The sequence below is a fragment of the Anopheles arabiensis genome, chromosome 3 (assembly GCF_016920715.1).
Source record: "Anopheles arabiensis isolate DONGOLA chromosome 3, AaraD3, whole genome shotgun sequence".
NCBI classification, from domain to species: Eukaryota; Metazoa; Arthropoda; class Insecta; order Diptera; family Culicidae; genus Anopheles; species Anopheles arabiensis.
In genome coordinates, this window is record NC_053518.1 from 45,337,709 (window position 1) to 45,363,061 (window position 25,353).

The 25,353-nt window shown below is 39.0% G+C and overlaps 1 protein-coding gene across 3 annotated transcripts in view; it reads left to right on the forward strand.

The window, feature by feature from the left end:
* The first annotated feature begins 393 nt into the window (after positions 1-393).
* LOC120903347 (lachesin-like) overlaps positions 394-25,353 on the forward strand; it is a 59,348-nt gene continuing 34,388 nt past the window's right edge. For all 3 annotated transcript variants that reach the window (XM_040312721.1, XM_040312722.1, XM_040312723.1), the window contains exons 1-4: positions 394-522; positions 2,406-2,787; positions 18,012-18,118; positions 21,283-21,499. In XM_040312721.1, coding sequence (XP_040168655.1) covers positions 2,682-2,787; positions 18,012-18,118; positions 21,283-21,499 — 430 coding nt within the window. In that variant the 5' untranslated portion in view covers positions 394-522; positions 2,406-2,681. The remainder of the gene's footprint in view (positions 523-2,405; positions 2,788-18,011; positions 18,119-21,282; positions 21,500-25,353) is intronic.

A 25,353-nucleotide genomic window follows, 5' to 3' on the forward strand; every position in this document is an offset into this window, starting at 1 on the left:
AGTGCCGTTCGTGATCATTTCTATCATCATCAGTGGACGGCATCAGTACCGTCAGTTGAATCCCGAATGTCAACGAACTCCACCGAACATCGTCCGATCCAAGCAGAGGGGAAATCCCGTATGGTTCGGCAATGGTCGTGCTAACAACCCCCACTACACTGAAATCATCCCTTCCAGCAGCATTACAAAAACGAGCCGAGCCGGATTTTCCTCTCGCCGGAGCATGGGGAAATTTTCCTCCACGACATAAATTTCCCCCCGCTGCAAACGCGTTCGACGGGAAATGCGACCAAAGACACGTCTGCATCCTCCACCCTTTCGTTCTCGCTCACTGCAAGGATGCAGTGCATTCAGCTGGTGGCACGCTACCAGATGGAGCAGCTAACGTAAAGCGGCTGGTGACTTGGTTTGGCGTGTTCAGTACTCAGCAAGATTCAAACGGCAACAGTTCGTAAAACGTTGCGCTGTCCGGAAGTTCCGCTTGGAAATAGCAGAAGTTGCCTCGTCATAACCGCACCTAGGGTTCGTTGCTTGTGGCGTCAGACGCACCTCAAATCGAAGCCACGCAATCAGATGATTTACCAAGCGCCGCGAAAAACCGCAACAACGTAGCTGATTTGAAAGCATCGGAAGTGCTTCTCTGTTACTCTAGTTTTATCTAAGCTAGTGGATGGGAGAAACAAAATCTATAAAAAGTTCTTTCTAATTATCCTAATGAACTCATCGTGCAGAACGCACCTTAGTTTATTCGAGGGTATCGCATTACGTTACAAAAACATCAAACCCCGTAGTTGTTACCGTTGTGTTCACTTTGCCTTGAACTAAGTGATTCGTGCAAAGCCTGAAGTTTATAGTGCGGCAACAAGGCCATCCGATTAGCTGAAACACATATCTTTTGCATCTACCGTCAATTAGAAACCGGAAACCATTCCATCATAATCGATCGCTTTTGCGGCTACGGTATCGGTAGTAATTAATTAAGTTTTTAAGTAAATATTTAACACAACAGCCAACGCGGGTTTCCCGCAACGATGGGTCTAAATTTAGGCTAATGAACGGGTGTTGGGAAAATATTTACCAGTTCTATCAGTGTGCGCGTGTGTGTGCTCAAGTGTAAATGAGGGTTTGTGTATATATGCGAACGTGTGTCTGTGTGAATTAAAACATACGAAACTTAAAATGTACAGCAATTTTCGTTCGCATTGTGAAGGGAGTGTGTATTTCCCTTGCAAAAAAAAAACCCCAAAACCGTCATTGCTTCCGATCGGAACCAAAACAGCAAACGATACAATGTGGCAGGCACGTTAGCAACGCAGACCACAGCGTCAGCCCGCAACGGTTACCGGTCGCACGTCAACGTTAGCCAACGGGTTGGGGCAATTGCATCTGAACTAATTAATCCACGTATACGAGCCGATACGGTGCGCGAACGGAAATGCGCTCCCGGAAATGAGTGTGCGTACAAGGTGGAGAAATGTGTGTAAAATGTGTTGTAAAACCTAATTGCGCCGTTTCGGTTTGGCCGTGGTTTGTGGCCATGTTGACAGCTACACTGGCGGCACGGTGAACAGTGGCAGACGAGAAGCAAACAATTAAGCGTAGCAATTAATTCTTTATTTTTATTGTTGCATCAGACGACATGTGGCATTCAATTGAAATAAATTATACCAAACTAATGTACATCATTGTGGACGGCTAGTGGATTTGGAGGAGCGTTTGTTAGATGAAATTGGCATCGTGATCACAAAATTTTTTCGTTCCTTTTTTTATTGTGCTTTGAGAACTACTGTTTGGTATTAGTTATGAAATGAAAGTGTTTTTTAGAAAAATTCAAAAAAAGAATAGACCAACATTGAATTGCTTTGAGTGTTTATTATCGTTGCTTTGGAGCATGTTCCTCTTAAACCTAAATTACTGATATATCGCGTTGAAACATAAACCAACAACAATATTATGTGTTCTTGGTCAATTAAGTTATACAGTTTAACGAATTGTAAATTGATGTTATGTTTTAAAGAACAGGAATACATTTGAATCCTATTTACATTCTAAATTATCTCACAGATCAAACACAAACCTAACTTGAAAAGATAAGATTTTCAATGTTTTTGAGAAGATTTAAAAAATTCAAAGTTTGTAGATGTAATAAGAAATTCAGTATGAAAACTCATCTCAAAATTCAAATTATTATATCAGAAACATTAAAATTTAAACCAACATCCCATGTTTTCCAAACACTTTCTATAACGTTGCCTCTATAATGACAAATTGACAGAGTATTAAGCCATGCTAATGAACATTCATTTTATCAAAATTAGCTACATTTCATACTTCACTTCCATCGTCTCTATCGTTGATGAACGAAAGATGCTAATGCCGTTCTTATAACACCTTGTACCTGTCAGTTTTCACCTAAGCTGTTTGATACTAATTGCGTGGGGAAGCGCTCGTTCAGTGGCTCAGTTAAAGTGTTTCAGCATGTTTTGAGGGCCAGTTTAAATTCCTGCCCTACAAAGTGAGGTGTCCGTAGTCGGAAAATTTCACAAACCTTAGCAAACGAATATTTTAAAGAGCTCGCAGCGTGAAATCTGTGCAAAGTTTAGCGACACTAGCGGCACAACCGGCTCGAGGTGCGATCGATAGCATCGTGCTATGAGAAGGGCACTACCACTGAACAGCTGATGAGCGGCCTACAAACATTCGAGGCCCTCTTCCTCATGCTTCTAGCAACGTCGGGGGTCTCTTCTAACACTACGAGCAAAACAGGGACGGCACCTGCAACTAACGGTAAGTGACCCGGAAGGCGCACGAGTGTGTTGTAATATTCGACAAGTTTCCCCTGCGGCGAGACGCCTTTTTCCCCTACACATACCCCGCGTAACGATATCAAAATTGTAATTATTCTGCTGGGAGCAGACGGTGGCGCTACGTTCCGGAAAAACTGGAAATCTGTCTACCAGCACCGCACCCGTAACCCCACAAGAGAACCTCATTTGATATTCAAACAAACTGTGCTACTGTCACTTGAAGACACCCCGACAGTCAATGTGTGCGGGCTCGATTATACCAACGCATTTGTGAATCGTTTCGAATGTAATCTACATTAATTTGTAACTTCGCTTGTGAAGCCACCGAAATTATCGCCTGCATAATAATTGCTACATAATTATGCCGAGAAATGGCTGTTTAAGCGCGATGCTCATTAAAATCACTAATCAAGCGTAAAGATTTGTAAACAGTTGGGTTTATAGAAAACAAATATAAGTTCAAAATTTGCCGTAGGCTATAGAAAACATCAGCTAACATAAGATAGGTCTTTTTTTCGGCATAGTGCTTATTCGCTAATATACGCTTGAAGAAGTGTAAGATTCATACATTTTCTCATTTAACAGCGAGTATTGCTGAATTAAAAAAAGAGATAATTATCATTTCAATATTATATCATTTCTTTTCATCGAATAACGTTTGATCACTAATAGTAGTCGCTTCTATCACGCCTATATCAAGAGACTATCATCCTGAATCACCGTCTTTAACTTTTAACATATGTAACATAATCCAGCGTATTTGAAAAACCAACTCGCTTGATAAACGAAATACACAAAAAACAGCCTTTAAAACCATTAATTTTTCTGTAGTGCAAATCACATTGCACATACAATTGTTTATTTGGAAATCGTTATTCATCAAATAAGACAAGACAATGGGGCCCTTTCCGTTTTAAGTTCGTTGGCTGAAATTTCAGCCTGGCTGCTGTTTGCATTTTATCCAGTGTGGCCAGATTATTTTGGCGGTTTTCGGTAGGCGCATCAAATTTTTATCGTTTAAGATTATTTCGGAAGTTTTCGGTAGGTTTTGAAGTGTTGAGGTCATAAAGTGTTCGGTAGGTTGTTGGGGGGGGGGATATCTATTCTGCCCAACTAAAGTTCAGTAGCACGAGAAAATACATCCTTTATCTATTTCAAGGAGATTTTAGATTTGTTTCATAGCAGTCACATGAGGCCTTTCTGAAGTGTCGATCTGAAAATTGTACTAGGGATTCTAACCCAACGAATGATTGAGATGCACATTTGTTTCTGCACACAGTGCTAAATAGAAGGACAGTGCTAAATAGAATGAGCTGACAGCAGCTATTTCGATTATTTGGATGAATTGGTAAGTTTAATGGTAAAAAAAACATACATTAGAGATTGTTTCTACAAATCCTGTATAATTGACTCCTGAATTGATGATTCCATCGTATGAAACAAATCACACGTCTTCCATTATCTGTCAAATCCCATTCAAAATTTTACCGGCGCGTCCGATATCATCGCATTTCATGAAGTATGTACTTTTTGGTCAGTATTACAAAGAAATCTGTAATTTTTGTAGGCATATCAAATATCGGTATTTCTGATCACACTGATTGTATAGCAGTTTTCGAGTAGCTATCCAAGTGGGAATAATATACAGGTGGGCTTATCCCAAGGTGTATGAATCAGAAGCCTGATTTTTATCGCTTTTGTTTCTGCCTCCAAAAAGCTTGTTTGAACAAAAAATTTCACCCATCCTGATACGTGAAAGTGATATTTGATTTTGGATTCCATCACCAGATCTCTTTAGTGCACCTTGGAATAAATGTAAACACCACCTTGTTTTGCCATTTTTTCGAGAAGGCACTCGAATCTAATTCTAGCCTTAAGGCTAAAATAATCTGGACTGAAAATTGCAGGCTAGTTTTGTACGTGGTTTTGTATGGAGTGTGTACATGATTTCAGCCTCCAACTGTTAAACTCCATATAAAAAACCTAACTAGAATCGTGAAGGGCCCCAATGTTTGTTTAATGCACGTTGCTTTCCGTCATATTTTTAATGTCCTTCAAAAATTTACTCATTGCAAACCCCCACTACACCAGACTCAAAGTAGATGCCTCTAAAAACGATGACCGCTTATATGCCATCATAACCAGCTGTTCCTTACGCAGTAGCTACCATCGCTCTAGCTTGTTCAGTATATCGGCATCACGAACGATGGTACCAAAATCCCATATTTACTAACACTACCAACCCCGACGAAGGGCATCGCTACGTGGCCACTTGTCACAAAAGATAATAATCAGATGTGACGGTCAATATAGCACATCGCCCCACTTGCTACGCATGATGCCGTTTGTATGGTACGATACGCATGCCACATAAGCCGTACACCACAACCAGGTTACCCTTTTTTTGGAAATTATCCTTTCACACTGCTAAACTCAATCCTATCACGCTTCGTCAATCAAAAGCATTCGGTAGCCCATCAGCTGACCTTAACGATACCGATTCTTGAAATCGTCATGTCGATGGAAAAGTCATCAGACACAGCGGACGATATGTGGCGCTGCTGTGCTTGTTTTCCCCGTATAAATTGTAGTGAGGCAAAAACAGTGTTGCGATGTAAAAAAACCCACCGTACTAAGTCACGTTTGTATCACGAGTTTTGCATTGATGATTTAGAACCACAGTATTTTCAATTGGTTTTTCTTACATAGGCGACACCGGTAGACATCCACTTGACCGTAGGCATATGTCCTTGGATATTATGCTCACACTGCACTGGCACAAAGAACAGGCGCAAACAAAATCCATACCACTTTTCGGTAACATACGTTGCGTTCACTCAATCGATGATGACGTGTTCTTGCACGTTGTGTCCTTTGATGCAAAGACATACTAGTCTGATGTGTTGCCCCACGATAGCACCAACTTCGACCAAAATCCCGTGCTGAACAGGACACGTACTACACTTCGGCTGTGCGCCAGCACCCTTACTTAGTCCACGGTGTGCGGTGGCATTATCACGATGCTATGCGGTCATGTTTTACATAAATACGACACACCAACATGTGGCTTTTTTGGAAGCTCTTGGGGTGATCCGCCGGGTGCTGGCTTCTGTTACGAAACATCGAAATCTGTAGACGGCACGAACACACACACTCTCGTGGTTACGGTGGCCAGCGCATCGTTTTTCTTTGGAATGAATTCTGGTTCGTTGAGTATCGTTCTGCACCGGAGTACCCTTAAAGCACTTTATATTGCTAGCAGAACGTCCACTTGCAGCCGTTTAGCTTGTGTGCTGGTGTAAAATGATACGTTGCATCCGTGCAGTGTTGCTTTTAAGAGTTGATTTTACTACTTATGCTCGACAGATGTTAACGTTCGCCGTAACGTTAGGATATGCTTGCTTGCTTTCAGTGCCCTTGCACGCTACCGACGCACTAGCGTAGAGCGACAAGAGACGATGATTCAATCAACCCCATTCTTGTGGTCACATTCAGTAATCGAACGGCAAAATGGCAGACTGCGGGTTGGAGGCGCACACCAGCTTAATCATCCTCTCGTGGTTGCTTCTCGATTTTCAACAATACTCTTCGAGTGGTATGGTAATGAAGCAAATTCCTTGCAATCTTCAAATAACCACAATCACCTACAAGCTGGTGTAATGGGATTTGGTAAACCATTTTGTTTGCATTTCGCTACGATATTGTACTGCCATGCAATTACAAGATCATTAAACAAACACTATCTTGTTCAATTGGATGAAAACAATTTCCAAATAATCATTTTTATGTGCAATGTGATAAACCCATAACAAGTCTGTAATCGAGTTTCATGCAATATAAAACAAAATGACAAAAGTCATTTTATAAATGAAAAACAAAAATTTAGTAAACAAATTTAAAAAATTTTAGAATCTAAAAGTGACTTAGTAAATAACTATTAAATGTTTGTACTCCACACAACACACATCATGATCAAACGTCACATAAATAGTAATCCCATCATTCGATCATTAAAGTAGCAGTTAAATGAGAACAGTTAATCAATATCGTCATTGCATACACTGTTATCCAATTCAGAACGCATAATTAAAACTAAATAATGCAATTCTTTTACTATAATGATTGGCGCGTTATGTAATGTGAAGTCACTCAATGGCACGGTTAAAAATTCTCAATAAAATGTATAGCATACATTTCTATACATTTAAAATACAAGACAAATTGAACGTGTTGGCATAGTTCGACTTCCGTCGACAACTATCATTGCCGTCCTCATCGTAGAAACTAATAAGTCTACATGATCAATCGTTATGAAACGCGATTGATACTACTTAATTTCTATTCTCTTTAAAAATTTATGTTTAGTAAAACGTAAAACTGTTCAAAAAAATGTTGTCCTAAACAACTCTCATTGCAACCCAAAATGGATTCCACAGTAAGATTTTTCTATTGCCTTGAAACCAAATAAATCAAATTTCTGTAAATGTACTTATATCAGTGACTGATTTTTCCCAAATCCCCGTAAATAATTAATGCTTCATGCATATCCTATGCTACATCATTCTTCGCATACTGATATCCTTGGAGTTATGAACTCGCTGTTGATTGACTAGTGAGAAATCTGGAAACGGTTTTTGCAAACGGTATCACACATCTCTGTTGGCAACACCACCCAAAACAATGGATGATGATATAACACCCGAGATAAGCATAATTGGATCATCTGTTTTCCATCTGCGCTTCATGGCAATTGTCAGCAGTTTCTACTGGGGCTTGCTGTTTGCTCATGGGTTCAGCTTGTTTTAATATGCTTTATTCATAACTTTGATTATCTATTATCACGTCCCATAAATCTCTAATGAGTTTTCACAATTCCCAAAAACGATCCTGAATGAGTTGAATTAAATTCATAATGCTTGTCTTCAGCCTCCCGTGCTTTTTGAAGAGTTGCTCTTCCTTTCCCTGCTTTGAAATAACTCTACATGATATACACACAAAGTCTGTGTGGAATGAGAGCAAATCCATGTTATTCATGTGTTGGGGGTTTGTAATAATTTGTAACACGGTATGTAGGATAATTGTAGCAGGATAATTGTGAGCCGGCTATTGTTGAAATTGGTTTGTAATTAGAAAGGGCCTAACTAAATAAAATACCTCATAATCAACTTTAAACTTATGGCTTTTACTTATGATTCGAATATTTGCTGTTCACTAATACTGCAACTGCTTTAATAGCATGTGTTTGCTCTTGCTTGAGAAAAAGAACTCATAATCATGAGAGTTCATTTTAAATTTGCAATGAATTAGTTCATACGTTTTCTTATTTAATTATTTATTTATTATTTTGTTATTTATTTATTTTATTTTACTTGTTTAAATATTTTTTATTTCTTTATTTAGTTATATTTTATGTCATTATCAATCATATAAAATTTATAATTTATAATTCTTTGATTATTTAATTTAATCTATGTACTCATTAAACATGTTACTTATTATTTAGAATCGTTCATTTTTAGACATTTAAATATTATCTTAAACAATACTATTTTATCTACATTACGAACTTTAAGTAATTCGATTGTTACTGTTCTTTTTTAACTTTAATATTTATAAGTTTCTGCAAATTGAGGGATTATATCAGCTAGTGAATTAAATTTGTAAAACAAAATACAAAAGACACACGCACATACAAACTCTCAATTGAGGCACGGTTCAAAAATAAAACGCATTATTATCATCCTGCTCCCGACACAGGAAACCTTATATCCACCAACAATGCCATTTATCTTTCCACCGATAGCAACATAAGCTCACATGTGAAACGTAACATCCTATAACGGCAGCAAAAGGTTTAAAAAACACCAACATATCAACCGAACAGTCATGTGCATTTTCATCCACAACGCGTCTACTGTGGGCGATGCATTCGTTGTTTAATAAAATATTAAATTTTACAGCCAGGAGTATTAAATGATTAAAACCATTCACAGGAGTGGCTTTTAATTTGGCGTCCGTAAATTGTTTTTCCCGCCCACCGTTCGCCGGTAAGGCTGCGTTGGCACAAACAGTCCCCAGTCGCCCTCGGTGATTTTCCTGTTTTTTTCCCCTGCGGCGAATCAAAAGCTAAAACAGCAACTGGTGGCAGCAGCTATGGGCGGAAATCGGGCGACAAAATTGACTCCGACGGGAAAACCAGGACAAACTTAATGAACGAATATGAACTTTGTCCAATGTGTGAACCGAGCCCGGGTGGCTCAATCTCATCCTCCCGCGACATGACAACAGGCACAAGTGTCAATGTCAGTCGAGTGTTTCACAGCCATCATCACTGCATGGGCCTTTTTTTGAGGATGGTTTGACGTCGGCGAGGGACGAACTTGGTAATTGATTTCAAATGACATCGAACGACAAGCCGCAGTCGGCTAGAAACCGGCCACGCGGTGCAAGAAATTTGAATCCTGCGTCAACAAAAGAGCAACGATTTTCCAACACTTTTCGGCCGTTGAGCGTTTTGTGCCACTGGATCGGCATAGAGTTCCTTTCAAACCCTGCGTTGGTGCTTGCGTTGGGGCGTTGGGATATTTTAATGAAATAGTACGTCACTGCAGATTGGACAATGATAGAGGAGCAATAAATTGATAGCCAACGATGGATTTGTTGTGTTCTCGGCCAGCAGGACGTCGAGTGTATTGCTTTTGTGTGTAGCCAGTCATTTAGAGTAATGAATGAACTTAGCATATATGCCTTTTAGCACTGCCACGAACCGGTCGTGTGCTCTGCCAACTTCAGACAAATGCAGCCCAATGAAAGCCAGCTGCACGTTGCGTTATAAAAATCGACTTAGCATCTGCATAGGACAATTCACGAACTTTAATGGAAGCATCCTAAACAACAGCAAAATCCCATCTTTATTTATTAACGAAATGAAAGATATTCTACATTTCTAGTACATTTATTCTAACACATCGGAATCAAACTGTTGTAGCTTAATTTGTGTTATTCAAATTATTTTGGATTAAGTTGTCACAAGAGTTGTGTTTGAAAAGTGTAAATTTGTGAATTATCTTTGAATGTCCCTATTTGATTGCATTATACAGAATAGTATACATTAACAGTATATATTAAATCATATAAGTAGAATTAGGGTCGGTACCGTGATCAACTGACATATCTTAAAAACATGCTCATCGCAGGTTGAAGCCTCATATGAATCGTCCCCCGTAGAAAAAAGAAGAAAAAAACAGAAATATTTTGAGTATACTTTAATCTTTCTTATATCTGTCTCGAGGTAAGTGCCATTTCGTGAGCTTGGAGTGTACAAATTTAATCGACACTTTTATGATTTTTTTTATTAAAAACAACTTTTTACATTAAAATAAAACATCAGATCAATAGTTTCATAAACCATTATAGCCCCGTTTATATACCATTATAAGCTTAAGGTGTGATACTGAATACAGGGGAACCGCTCATAACGAGTTTAATACGTTCCAGTGACTCACTCGTTATTTTAAAAACTCGTTATGCGGGAGGTTGTTTGCCTTATATTTTGTTTGAAAAGTGCAACAATTGGTTCCAGGACATTAAGAGTGTAAGAGTATAAGGGTATAAATACCAATTTGAAAACATGTAAAATATTTTCATAATACTAATGACGTAGAAGCTATTTGTTGTAAACTGTTTTCTTGACATTATTATCGATCAATTTGGTTGAAAGGTTGGTCGATTGATTACGGTGTTTTCTTTAATATTTCTTTAAATCTTTAAATAATTAACAAATTAATTAAATTAAATTAACAACAAATAATATCAGAACAAATAAAGTCTTTAAACATTTTGATAAATTCCTTGGCACAAAATCTACAATAAACTTGCACACCACATATGTCCTCCAACTCTCGTCTTCATGAACAAGTAGATACAGGAAGTATTGATAGTAAAGTCCTAGTAGTTTATAGTAGTACTTTTTCATTATTTATAGTAAGTAAGAACAGCTCGGACTATCACATTTGTAGTCCTTTCATGTTCTTTCTTGTAATGAGGAACTGTAAAGTGTGCATAATCAATCTTAAGAATGAACATTGTTATTGTTTGTTAATATTTGTATCGCAAAACATTCTAATATTTTGAATCATTTCTTTTAATTTAATTTTATTTGATTTGAATTTGATCGGCTAGTTTTAGTAGGTTATTCATTGTTGGCACTTTATCGCTCAAGGCCAATGGGCTTGACTTCTTCTTCTTCTTCTTTGGCACAACAACCGCTGTCGGTCAAGGCCTGCCTGTACCCACTAGTGAAGTGAGCTTGGCTTTCAGTGACTTATTGTTACCATAGCAGGATAGTCAGTCCTACGTATAGGGGCACGGTCTATTCGGGGCTTGAACCCATGACGGGCATGTTGTTAAGTCGTTCGAGCTGACGACTGTACCACTAGACCGGCAATGGGCTTGACTATCACTGATTTATTGGTTACGCATAGCAAGATAGTCAGTCGTACGTATGGGGGAGGCACGGTGCATATGGGACGAATTTACGACCGTTCCACAGGACCGGCCCATTAAGGCCCTGGGTTTTATTAATGCATTTTTTAACAATTTTTGAACGAGATGTATATAAAGCAAAAAAATGGTTATTTTATTCATGTTTGTTTGATTCAGCATATACTGAGCATGTTCTATATTAACGTTACTACTGTTACGTTACTACGTTACGTTACGTTTATATCACCTATAGTTTGTCACATCATCATAACTATTGTACCTACATACAAAGATTCGTGAAGGTTTCCCAGCCCAACCCATGGCCATCTTTTGCATTCCCAACGTCGATTTTTGCATGAAGCTTATTTACATAAAAAATCATGTTTTATTGTTATTGCCTACGGTAAAATGATTTGAAACAGGTGCATTCGCACAGCTCACATAATTGTTGCTGAATCTTTCACTAAATCAATTAGATTATCCCAAAATTTACTTAAAATACAAAAAAAAAACATTTCGCTGCACCTGTGAACAGGACAAGCATAGATATGTACCAAGGGATGGCGAAACCGCTCGAGATAGATTCACTAAACTCTGCTCAATTTTCCTTAGTTAGGTGACTATATGATTTTGACAGGAATTTTATAGCACGCATCGTTGCGTAGAAACATCTCTTTTGTCTGATATTTTTTAGCACAATATATGCTGAGTGAATAAATCTTACGATCGTTGAATTTGACGGTTGTTTTAGCAAGATTTTGTAAATTATCAAACTATATCTCGTAAGATGTATCTTCTACGCCAAATAGAAGATACATCTTACGAGATATAGTATAACAATTTACAAAATCTCGCTAAAACAAACGTCAAATTCAACAATCAAAATAACTAATAGTGAGTCCAATCAGTCAAATATTGCTTAATTATTATATGCAGCCGTTCCTCTTTATACTATTTGGCACAACACGGTCGGCCTAGACCTTGCCTAAGCTACTAATGAGCTTGGTGTTTGTAACTTGTTTGTGTGTTCATAGCAGGATACTCAATTCTGTGTACGGAAGCGCGATCCATTCGGGGCTTGAACCCATGACGAGTTCATGTTGTTAATTAGTGTGAGTTGACGCCGACGGCGTCGATCGGCGCCCTCCAGCCATTTAGCTGTTACATCTGTGATTTAAACTGTCACAAAAAGTCACATTTTATCGTTCAACGCTGAGATCCCATTACACTTAATGATACTTTTCTGACACCAGTATAATTCCGAATTAATCAACAAACCGTATAATTTCCCACGCCTATCGCAGAAGCTCCATCTCCATCTCAAATTGCGCCCGGAACTAATAGCTGACCACGACAAAAAGCATCAACAACAACCTTCGCCAAGAAAAGCTTGTCTACAGAATCGACCAAAAAACCACCAAATGAGCCTCGCCTAATCTGCTTGTTTATCGTTTTGTACGGAACAAGGAAACCATTTATCTTAATGCTGCCCGCCCCCACTCAGGATTGGTGGCCCCCCGAGGGAACCTTTCAGAAATATTCCCGTTTAACACGGCGCCTGACCCGGGTTAAGGTTCATTTTTCTGCCTGCTCCCCCTGAGCGTGGGATCCCTCTCAAAGACGGGGTGTGAAGGTGCTTGTAGGGAATTAGGTTTCACTTTTTATGCACATTCAATTAGTTTGTTTTTGTTTCGCGAATCGCACCTCCCACGTCGATTGCAACCACACCACTTTCTACCAGCAGCCGTACCAAAGGAAAAAGCGTGTCAATCCGCTAAGCCACAGCAAACATTACTTCGATGCGACTCAGCTGTAACAAGGGACGCCACGAGTCACGAGCGTATCATTTTGTGACACAAGAAACCCATAAAGCGTCCTTCCTGACGGCAGCCCTCCCGGAAGGGAGAGCACGAGCAGGAGCGGATGGAACGGATATCCTGATTTCCAAAGCAGTCGCTGTCGGTTTTGTGGCACGCTTGATGTTGCACAGCAAAGGGTAGACGGAGAACATCAAGACAACAGAAGTGCTACGTCGAAACGGAAACCACTATTCCCCACACCGACGCTGGGATCATTTTTCGACGCGGCTTTTATCCGCGTTACGTTGACGTGATTATCGTGCTTTATGTAATTAAGATTTAATTGGTTAATTAGTACGTCAACGTCACCGCTCAACTGATGAATAGAAATGGGACTTCCTGTTATAATTATCGAACACCTCACTGGGGGGGTTTCGAGCCAATGTAAACAGGAAGTACGGTAGCAAATTTATTCTTTTGTTGTGAGTTTTGCGCGGATTTTTTGGTTTTGTTTTACGTTGCTGAGGATTTGTGAGGTACATTCAAAGCGATTAATTAATGTTGCAATGAAGCGAGTTGGCATCAGGACCATTATCGTTGGAAAAATATGTTTCTATACAAATTATCACAGAAATGTGTTGTTTTGCAATGTTATTGACAAATCACTTGCTAAATACTAGCTACACTTTTTGCTTTAAAATATTAGTTGAATTTCATTACATTTTGTATTAATTGGTAGAAAACAAAAACTTATATTACGGTGGTAGTTTTTAAATATCCCTTTTTATGTTTTAAATTGCTTTAAAGTGTTTGTACGCTTCTGGAACTTTTTTTAAACATCATTAAACTCAAAGCAACATTAAAAATCAAACAAATCCCTCAATCAAGAGGTTTTCCTACAATATAAATTTGTTGCAACTGTCTCGCGCATTTGAATTACAACGCTTTCCCTTACGGGCGTGTGGTTGCTCCTTTATCTTGATACTTTACTACTGTAATGAAGAGCACGTAATCGCTCGTATTTGGATAACATTCATTGGTATTCATTCGCGGTGGAGTTGGTTCACCCAAAAGTTTCGATAAACTCGTCAATTGAGGTAAACTTTTTGCCACACGCGTAGGTGGATAGAGAGAGAGAACCAAAACGAGTTGCAAACGAGAGTCCCCCAGAGACACTTCGACGCTGCCGCTGCTGCAACAAACCCGATGGTCGTCATCGCTTTCGCTGACTGACTGACTGTCGGTGAAATTTCATTTAAAATCAGCCAAAAGTCAAGTTTATCAACAACAATCAATTGGCAACAGCGATAAAACACCGTTAATTCAATTTCAACTCCGTGTAGGTTTTGTCGGTGTGCGTTCCCGCATACGCCGCATACGGAAAAGGGTCCACTGGTGAAGGTCGGCCTGGCATCACAGCACAATCGACACCGACACAGCACAAACGAAGCACGTACCACATTTCATCACAGTACTTCTTCTGTCGATGGCTTTCCTGCCGTCTTTCACTCGCAATAACCTAGCGCAGTAGAGCGTCTTCTGAAATGTCTTCAGAAAAAGCCACCTCATGCCGAACTACCCATCCCGAGCGGATGCATCGTGGGTTGAAAAAGGAAAACCTCTCCTGACGGCCTCGATTTCGTCAGTGTATCGTACCATATTGCGGGTTGGTTTGATCCGTACCGTACCCTTTCAACGATGTCCTTCCGGCATGAACGCAAAGACCCACTCCTGCCTAACCAACTGACATCGCACCGGCAGCTACTGCTGAGCGACGGCACGAAGTTTGTTAGATCACGAAGGAGAAGCTGTTTCCTGTCTTGTCGAACTAGACAACAGACATTCGAACTTGGTTCGACGTGACGCTAACAACCAAAATATTGCCCAAAGTTCTTTGAAAACTATTCTTTATTAAGGCACATTCACTATGGGTTTTTTGTCATGTGTCCTTACCTTAATTTCAATTACCATCAACTAATAAAGAGATGGGTACAGTACAAACCGAATATTATAGCACTGAACGGATGATTTTCAAAACAAATCAATTGGTCTCAAAAGTATCGTAAGCAATAGTAGTTTAAGGTGTGACCATATCCAAACCATATCATTTATGTCAAAAAGTAAGTTCTATGGATGTTACACTTTAACATGAACTACTAGAGCGCTTGACTCCATCAGCAACTTTTTGCTCACATTCTGTTTCACTCGTTCTGTATCTATCTCGCTCTACCACTCTCTTGCTCTTGCATACGGCTTTAAGCAATGTGTAACGAATCGTAAGATCGTGTGTCGAATACTAAATGAATATAAATACATGCACCCGCGATTCGTACCTCTCACACCCTGGGACCACTTGCAATCGATTTTACATTGAATGAGTTCAAAATGAAACACGAAAAACGGATCCTACACTTCACTACCGGTGAAAAACGCGACAACTTCGACCTTCGCACTTGTTTATCACTCGGTGAATATTTATTTGTACATATTTTATTGTCACTGTCGTTGTTCAGAAGCAGCTTTTTTAAAACTTTGCTCCGACTCGTTTCCCGCGCTAGGTTAGTGTGCATGCGGTCGATACAAGAATTCAAGCCTTCTGACTTTTGGCACGGACGGGATCACCACACGGCCATGACCGGGAGAACGGAAGTAGAGGTTGCACTTTTGCTATTAGTTTTGTTTTTCTCCTGAATTACTCGACCCAAAAAGTATCTGCGTACACTAAAGACCATGTTTTTCACTATCGTACGTCTGGCATCAGCACTTTTAAACTTCCATTCGGAAAAAAGGCAGAGGAGTCGGAGTGTCGTCCGTATTTCCTTGCTAGCTCGATGGTGTATCGCCATCGGCGACAGGATCTTGAACCGCGATGCTGCACCCTCCGGGTGTCTCCGAAGCAAAGAAACCCAATGCATGGCGCCATCTAGCGCCACCTTCACCATCTTTTACCCAGTGAAAGAAGAACCGTCTGTACCGGGTTTCTAGAAATTGATAACCATTGTAGCCATTTATCTTCGGCAATGCGGTTTCGACAACCACCCAACGCCGACGACGACAAAAGACAAAACGCCGGAAACACTGAGCCGGTTGGCAAGCGTTCAAGCGCACCCTTCGAATTGATTGTTCAAAGGTAAGAAAGACCATGGTGGATGGTGGATGCTGGCCACCCAAAAATTCAGTCAACAAACATCCGCTTCTACTAACGATAGGAGAAAAGATTATATGAAAAAGAGTCAAAACAAACGAGCTGTTTGTGATAAAGTAAAATGAATTGTTTTGCAAACGACAAAGTGTCTTCGCGAGATTAAACTTCCAAAAAGATGCTATCTGGCGTGACAGAAACAAAATGAATAAACTTTGAAATCGAACGCAACGAACTTAATAGTTGCTAATATTTGATTCAGATATGAGTTGATGTATTGATTGGAAGCTACACTTTTCATATGGACTTTATTCCTGTATAAGCTGCATCCGTGATTTGTTGATGTGTTATTAAGCAAAACATTTGTGGAACTAAACATCCGAATATCAAATACTCAAAGGTAAAAAATTTGTTCAGCAATTTTGTTTTATTTTTATCACTTATCTTCACATGTCTAGTATGTATGTCTTCACATGTATGTATGTATCTATTCTTCTTCTTCTGTTTGGCGCAACCGGGCCGGCCTATACAGGCTTTCGAGACTTATGGCTTTGGTTATTAAGTACCACAGTGCCAGATAGTCAGTTCCTACTGCGGGGAACGGTCCATTTCAGGCTTGAACCCATTACGGGCAAGTCGTTGACAGGTTGACGACTGTACCACCGGACCATCTCAATCGATTACAGGGAGACAATGAAAATTCAATGTATATAATAGTTTTACTATCTTTTATTAGGTGCCAAGCTCTTGCAAGAATGTCATGCATGAGTTACGACAGTCATTCAGATGACATTCAGATGAAATTGAATCAAACATAAATACATATCTGATGAAAAAAAAATCTATTACAAAAATAGTTTTTTTATTAGCTTCTGCATTAAAACGGGTAAATGTTTAAAATATAATAATCAGCTCATGAACCAGAGCAAATCGAAAAGATAAAAAAACTCCTAAAAAAGTCATTCGATATTTCACACTCAGCCAAGTGCGAGGTATATGTATCTTTTCTTTAAGCTTTACTTTTCTTGGACTAGACGAGACAATTTTTTTACGATTGTAAATGTTCCGGCACACGTTAATTTCCTGTTTGATGTATAATCTTTTGTGAATAATGCACTAATTTATACGTTTGATTGTGTTAGAGACGAAACTAGCTTCGAAGGAATTGGTGGTTGATCCTAGGCTTAGGTTTTAACACTTACTTTTTTCTATAGTAGTTCCTTTTAAACTCAATAAAAACATTTGTTTTGTTCTTACTTCCTAAAAATGCTGCGTCGTCAACATGCCGATCGGCCACGAATCGGATACGTGATTGTTTCATTGATTTTTATTTGCTAACCAAACAATTTCGATCGAACGGATGGCTGTGGCGACATAGTAAATGACATAAATTTAATTAGTTTTTATCGCCAGTGACAAATTGTTTATGATCTTTCCACTATTAAAAACAACTATATTTTTTTTTAATTATCATCCCAAAGCAACTACTGTATAGCATAACATTAACGTTTTTGTCAGCTTCAAAAATCTTGCACAAAAAAATAGAATAAATTAAATAGAAAAATTATTTGTACCACAAAAATTATGTCTACAACGAAATTGTAATTTTTTTAAACTTCTATGACAATATACTATGGATACAAATGAAACAAAATTATTTAAATTAAATGCAAAAAATAATAATACAAACATTCTTAATAATTCAAATAATATATACAAAAAAGCTTTATTTAATAAAATGTATTATCTTACCTATATATTTTTACAATCTGTTTCCAGTCGTCGTCGAGGAACCAGAGTTTACGGATGTTATAGAAAATGTTACAGTGCCTGCCGGGCGGAACGTCAAACTGGCTTGTTCCGTCAAAAACCTAGGATCATACAAAGTAAGTACAATTGGGCGCAATCAGACATCGCATTACAATGAACATTACGAAGCTCATTGACGCTGATCATCATTTAGTACAGCGCCCATCAAATAAATGTATCGTTGTGCAGCACGGTCGTAGAAATTACTGCGATTTATGTTTCGCACGTGTTCTACATGAATTTGCTTATCTCGCCCACGATGCAGCTAAAAAACACGACACCCCACAGCAAACAACCATGTTTGCAAACACGAATTCGCGCCGTTCATCACGCTTCAATCGGAGTCACGGAACGTGTGCAAATCTGGTTTTATTAAAATTGTTATCTTTTAATAAAAAGATATCGTTCCTAATCGTGTCCATTGCCATCGCTGCACGCAACTCTCAAGCAATCCAACGTTTGGCATGGTACTATAACGTGTTTTTGTGTTTTTTCTAAGAGCATCATCTTGATGTAGACTAAACGTACGCAATCATGAATATTTTACTAATAAAAATTCACATTTATTCGCATTCTACCAGCCTGGAGATTCCATCTTTCTTCCCAGCCGGAACGTTGGCAATATGTTCCTGCTGCTTTGCATATTGTTGGAATCTCTAAAGATATCATTTGTGAAGGGGTGCACCTCAAATAGCCGTACGTTAGTATGGTACAGGGTACACGGAAGATGATACGTGATTGTTGAGTTGTACTGTTTGAATGAATGATTTTAAGAAATATCTGTTTTGTGATTTTGTCTCAGTTTACGTATGAAATACATGATGTCTAAAATTTTGTATTTATTGAACAACGATATGCGTAGTGATCCATTTGTATCCTAATGAATTTGAAGGAAATAATTTGATAAGTACAGTGGAGACATCATAAGTACAGATAAGCACAACAATATACTTTATCATTCATATGACTGATATCATACGCTTAAAAATCAATCCTTGATAATTGTCTAACTTTTTATCAAATATCTAAAAACATCTGCAAATAACATTACATTGAACTTGAGGATAAATGTTTCTTTACGCCTCGTATTCCTTTCCCTAAGAGATAAAGAACGTGTTTTTATTTATTCGTTGAAGATGAAAACACTGTCGGATTACCTTATTACGATAAAGGTAAAACTTTTCCGAAAGGATCATCTTATCTTTCTGGTTAATGCCGGGAAACGAAAAAGGGCGCGTTGTAAGTATACATACGAATGCCATAACATACCATACTACACATACATCCTCAATACAGAGCGATGGATAAGTATGAGAAGAAAAAAAGAAATTCCTCCACGAAGGAGTGCATTTTCATCTTTCGGTCGGTTCATATGGAACATCAGGAGTTTCTTTTTGCTGAACAGAATCTTGTTTCGCCACATGATATCACGTACACAGCCTTTCCAGTGTAGGCTAAAAGATAGGAACAGATTCAGCGAACGCCTGCCTTGTGAAAGAGTATCGATTCGGGCATTTCTCCAAAGACCAAAAATCAAGGTGAAAGTAAATTATACGCCTCACTGAAACAAAACCATGATCCCTTCGGCTGCGTTACGCCTTTACGAAGGACGGCATTGTTTTTAGGATACTGGCCTAAAGCGCTGGAAGATCAGAAGACAACTTAAACAGCTTTCATTCACTTTAACATATGGCGCGTTATATGCATAGTCTGGGAATATTGTATATTTCTCCCAAATGATTAAATACCCACGGGTGGTATCGTTCATCGCGAAAATGGTAAACAGTTTTAAACCCAACCGAAAAAAAAACTCGATGTATAACGCGTGCAATAAAATTACGTCAGTAAAAAGTTATAAGGACAGTCCTACCGAATAAACTCTACACACTGTTTGTACTCATGCCGTTTTGTCTCCATCCCTGGGGATCAACACCTTCGAATCATAACCTTCATAAGTGACAGCATCCTATAGTCAAATACCAACTTTGTCTACAAATACGCCCTTTGGCAGTTACACATCAGTGTATAGATTGGGTAAAACGCTTGTTCCGAGAATATATACCAAATTGGATGGCAAACAAAGCGATTGGAGACCATTCATACGAGATTCGTTCTGCTCTAGCAGAGTTTGGTTGAGGTCTATCGTCTGGTAGAAAACGAATTAGCACAAACGAAGATCACATTTGTCAATAATCAAAGAACCAGCTGAGAAAACATCCCGCAAAGGTGGGCCGAATTGCAAAGTGTTCAAATGTACGAAAAGGAGTCGCTTTTTGTGATATTATCCATAGCCGTAGCAAATACGACTCAATCTATATCGCATCAATATATTCATTTAAACTGGACGAAACCATTGTACACGATCATGTTTAATTCATTTTTTGAAAAAATCCAGAAGCAAACAATGGGAAACCTTTCCGTTGTCTATGGATATTATGTATTCAATGTATTTTTGCTTTCAGAGTGCATTTTAGGGTCTAGAGCAATAAACTTTCAAAGTAATGTCTTCTTCTTTTAGTTAAACTACAGTAATCTATCAAAACTAGCCTAAAAAGTTTGGTTGTTAGTGATCAAATAGAATACCTCGAACGAAAACGTCAATGAGCATGGAATGCTTTGCACCAAACGTGTTTACAACCCCTGAGTGGCGTGTTTTTTTTTACTTATTACGGCAATTTACGGCTTTACCAACGAATCTCCATTGCTTGAGTGTAAATACTGTAAATTTTCAATTGCAATTGGTACTATAATTATTAAGAGCAAACATATTTCACAACACAACATTCTTATATGTGTTAGGTAAATGTTTTAAGGGTATTGAGTAATGAATATATTTTCATGATGAAAGATATTAAAGATTATTTTTTGAATAATTATTTAAATGTTTGATGACGAGCGGCTAATCAGAACTTTCTTGGAGTTTCCTTCTTATTCATACTATAATCTATATTAGTAATAGTCTAATTATCAGTCCTACAGCCCTTTTGGTCATTGAGCTTCTGCGTTTGATTTTTATTACTCATTTATCTATGATAATAATTAAGCACCACTCAAAAATATTGGGAATGTCTACAATAGACTATTAAGCCGTTAAACCTATCATTATTGATGATTTTTTATATAGAAGCCAAATGTCAAATCTGTACATGTAGAAAGCATACTTTTCAACCGTTTCTTCAGTAAGATTTTCTTTTGATATGATTTAAGAAATTATACATTTTTTTGTATTCACTTTTTTCAGGTAGCGTGGATGCACTTCGAGCAGTCCGCAATCCTTACTGTACATAATCATGTAATCACAAGGAATCCTCGCATCAGCGTCACGCACGACAAGCATGACAAACACAAGACCTGGTTCTTACACATATCAAACGTCCAGGAAGAGGACAAGGGCCGCTATATGTGCCAAATCAACACAGTCACTGCGAAGACGCAGTTTGGCTATCTGCATGTGGTGGGTAAGTACATTGTCGCTGTCTGCTGAAAAGATTTATTTGCACAAACCGCTCGCTTTCTACAACACTACCAAACTCTAATGACTTTTTACCCATACTCACACGCACTACAAACTCCCTCTACTTTAACTTTTCTTCATTTTCTGTACCTACTGCTCTAATTTTGCTCTGTTGAACGTGATCACATTTCGAACGAGTGTTGCGCGAAATCTCGTCTGCACGGCCACAAGAAAGCCGCTTAGTACAGCGAGCCAACACCCTCTTGGAAATCGATATCTTCAGTCGTATCTATAATCCATCAGCTGGTATTGCATGGTGGCGCCGTTAGAATCAAATTAGATGCCAGAATATTCAAAGAAAGGGAGCTGTAGCTTCGTTATCACGTGCAAAAATCGCTCTCTGGTGAGGCGTTACAAAATTTAATTTCCCTCTGTCGCTCTGAAATAAATTGTCTTTACCGAGCTTGAAAGTAACAATCACTGGCGTGCGATAAAATGACGATAATTAACTTATTCTACCATCACTTTTAGGTGATTTTTTGTTCTTAGAAAGAAAATAACAAAATAACAAACAAGTCAATCATTCGTGAAAGAGTTGCCGCAACAAAGAGCTGTACAAAATACCATAAAATGAACGTTAGATTTCGCGAAGGAAATGACTTGTTAAAACAAAATCCAGCATTACAGACGGATTGTTCCGAAGAGTAATTGTGAAAATAATCCCCTCTGCAGAATAAATAGACGAATATTGCAGAGTCAACGTGAACAATACCGTTTATCAGCTTTCGGCAAAGCTTTCAGCGTTCGATGGTTCTACTTTTCTACAAGCTCGAATCGAATGAAAAATTGAATCTGCACTGCATTACCATACCTTTGCAACACGTTCCTGTTGGCAGCGTATCTTGGATAGCAACAATACAGCACCAAGTCTTTGCAATTTCGATTCTTCGCTTACGCGACAAACTCTGTCAATGAAGCAAGGAAACCGGTACACATTTTTTTCTGCATATTGTTTCGCTTTGATACACGCTACGCTCTCTGGGTAGCGTTTTTCTCCATTGCTATTGCATAGCATTTTTGCAATAGAGCTCTCGGTAAATCCGATCATCCGGCAGTGCTGCATCAACTGGCTAAGAGGAGTTGATTCGATTTTGCACTTTTGTCGTTTGCACCGATGAAAAACGATAGGCATAATGAGGAACGGAAATCAATTTAAATTCAAATCACATTAGGATCATCGGCCGTCGTCATCCAATACGTGAAAATACACGGAACCTACTATCCAAGCGTATCCTGATGGTAGTATTGTTGAGCTTGTTGTTTATGTTCTTCCAGTAGTAGTGGCAGGACATGTCGGCATGTTGTAGGATAACGAGCCGCCTAACGCCTCCAACATGCCGCTGTCTATCTTCGTCGCTTCGACGGTTGCCGCCTGGACGCATTGCCGGTGGATGTGACCTAGACGCTTAGTAAAGGCAATCTGTAGCTGATGCAAGAAAAATAACCTTCAAACCTGCAATCCGGAGTGGTGGCATGAAGAGCCAAAAAAGAAACCTCTGTTGGCGAAAACAGCTTGAAGGGAACCCCACGGCAAACACTGCGCACTGGATGTATTTAGGGGAACCGTTGGGTGTGGGTTTTGGGAGCGAAAAGAGGAAATGAAAACAATTTTAAAATAAACATTTATTTATTTTCATTTCCCTGGAGCGTGAAGCCGCTGCAAACAATCTAGGTGGTCGAAGGGGCGAGTAAGCATAAGCTCCTTACGCCAACCTGCCAAGTGTCACGATGCAAGGAGCGAACAATGCTTAGGGCGAGAGGTGGGCGATGTTTTTGAAAAATGCATGTTTCGTGCTGCCTTCCATTTCATCGCATACCCTGTTTATCGTATGTTTCCGAAATCAATAATCTGCACACACAAAAAAAAAACTGAAAGCAACACAGGAATCTTCAATAATTCCACCACACACTTGACAAACCACGACGATTGCACGACGTAAAAAAGGAAGAAATAACAAGAAACTTTCCTCCAAAAAAGACCATCCAACAGCGAAGTTATTCGAAAACATTCAACACTTGGTTTTTTTGTCTGTTCTGACACATGGTTCACACTCAGCTGTCATGTTGTTTGCGTGTAGTTTTGTGTAGACTATATTTCTTTCATAAAAAGTTTCTTTCACATTTTTTGCACCTATTGTGTGAGCAAACTAAGGAAAGAATGAGCCACATTAAAGAATGTGGCTAGCAGTTTGTGAGCATCTACTGCATATGCATATGAACACTGTTGCGGGTTGTCCACAAAAAAATATGTGTGTGTCATTTTGAAGTATTATAGATTACTTAATTGTTTCTGTCGAGTTTTTGCTTTTTAAATACAGTGGAACCCACCATAACGAATTTAATCCGTTCCAGTGGCTCGAAAAACTCGTAATACGGGAGGCTCGTTTCCATATAATTTGTATGTTTTTTGGTTTAGAAAACTCGTTTTAGAACGATTTTTTATTGGTTTTTGTCAGTAACTGCTAGACTGTTTTTACTTCAAACAAACCAGTTTCATAGAAATTAAAATTTTGCTATAGTAAATATTGTTATATTTATATATAGTAAATATTATTATATAAATATTCACAAATAAGGTCACAAAGATTTCCACAAATGTATTGGCATCAAATCTACAACATTTGCACACCATATACAGTGCAATCGGTACAATGGGCGTTCGGGATAATTTTGACAGTCACCTACGGAGAAAGAAAAAAATAATGGCAAAATTAATCATCGGGGAGTTTTTGTTGTTTTAGAAATAGTTGCTGGAGGTTCTGTTGGTGTCCCGTTCCACCGCCCCCCACACGAAATAATCCATTGGATTAAGATCCGGGGAGCTGGGAGGCCACACATTCGGCGCGGTGAAGTCGTTGAAATTGGCCGCCAACCACTTTATCGTTTTGGAGGCTGTATGGCACAGAGCGGAATCCTGCTGGAACACGTACGGTCTGCCGTTGGCCACTCTCGTGATCCAAGGCTTCACGACGATGTCCAAGGTCGTCATTCAGGGCCATTTTTATCGTGGATGGTGCCACCCCCATCTCACGTGCCAACGGCCGAATTCCGATCCCCGGATTTTCCATCACGCGCGCCTGGAGGTCAGCCAGGAAAGCGTCGGTCCGCACGCAATCCCGCCGCTGAGAATGTGGTTTTCGTGCTGCCACCGCTTCGTCGTCGTCGCTGTTTTCTCTCAGCTCACTCCGGATCGCCTTCACCGTGTTCAGCGAACACTGCACGCACTGCATGATGTCGCGGTTATCGCGTCCGGCGCGGATCATCATGATGCATGTGATCCGCTTCTACAATGTACTCTTTTTTGGCATTTTTTTTATCACGGGATGTTTTCGCTGCTTGTTCCGTACACTTTTAGCTGTCGAATGACGTATTGCTTGTTTTCCTATGCCAACTCGATCACGAGTTATAAACAAAAATGTAACTGTCAAAATTATCCCGAACGCCCTGTATATAGTCATACGAAACTCTACCAGATTGCAGCAATCGGCAGGGGCAACTCTCACCTTCATGAACAAGTATATCCCCCAAGAACTCTTTTCTTTCTGGCAATATTACAGGGTTTTTTTCTGGGGCTCTCGCCTTAAAAGTTCAGTAATATGAATGATATATTATATAGTTCTATGAGTTCAGAAAGATAAGTAATAGTTCACAACGAAAGGTGTATTAAATATTATAAAAGTTTTAATAAAATAAAATAAAAAAAGAAAAAGTAAAAAGAAAACAAAAGACTTTTGCTGTTAAATCTCACTTGTATATTGTGGTATATTTTTAAATTTGCTTATAAAGATAAGTTTCCTT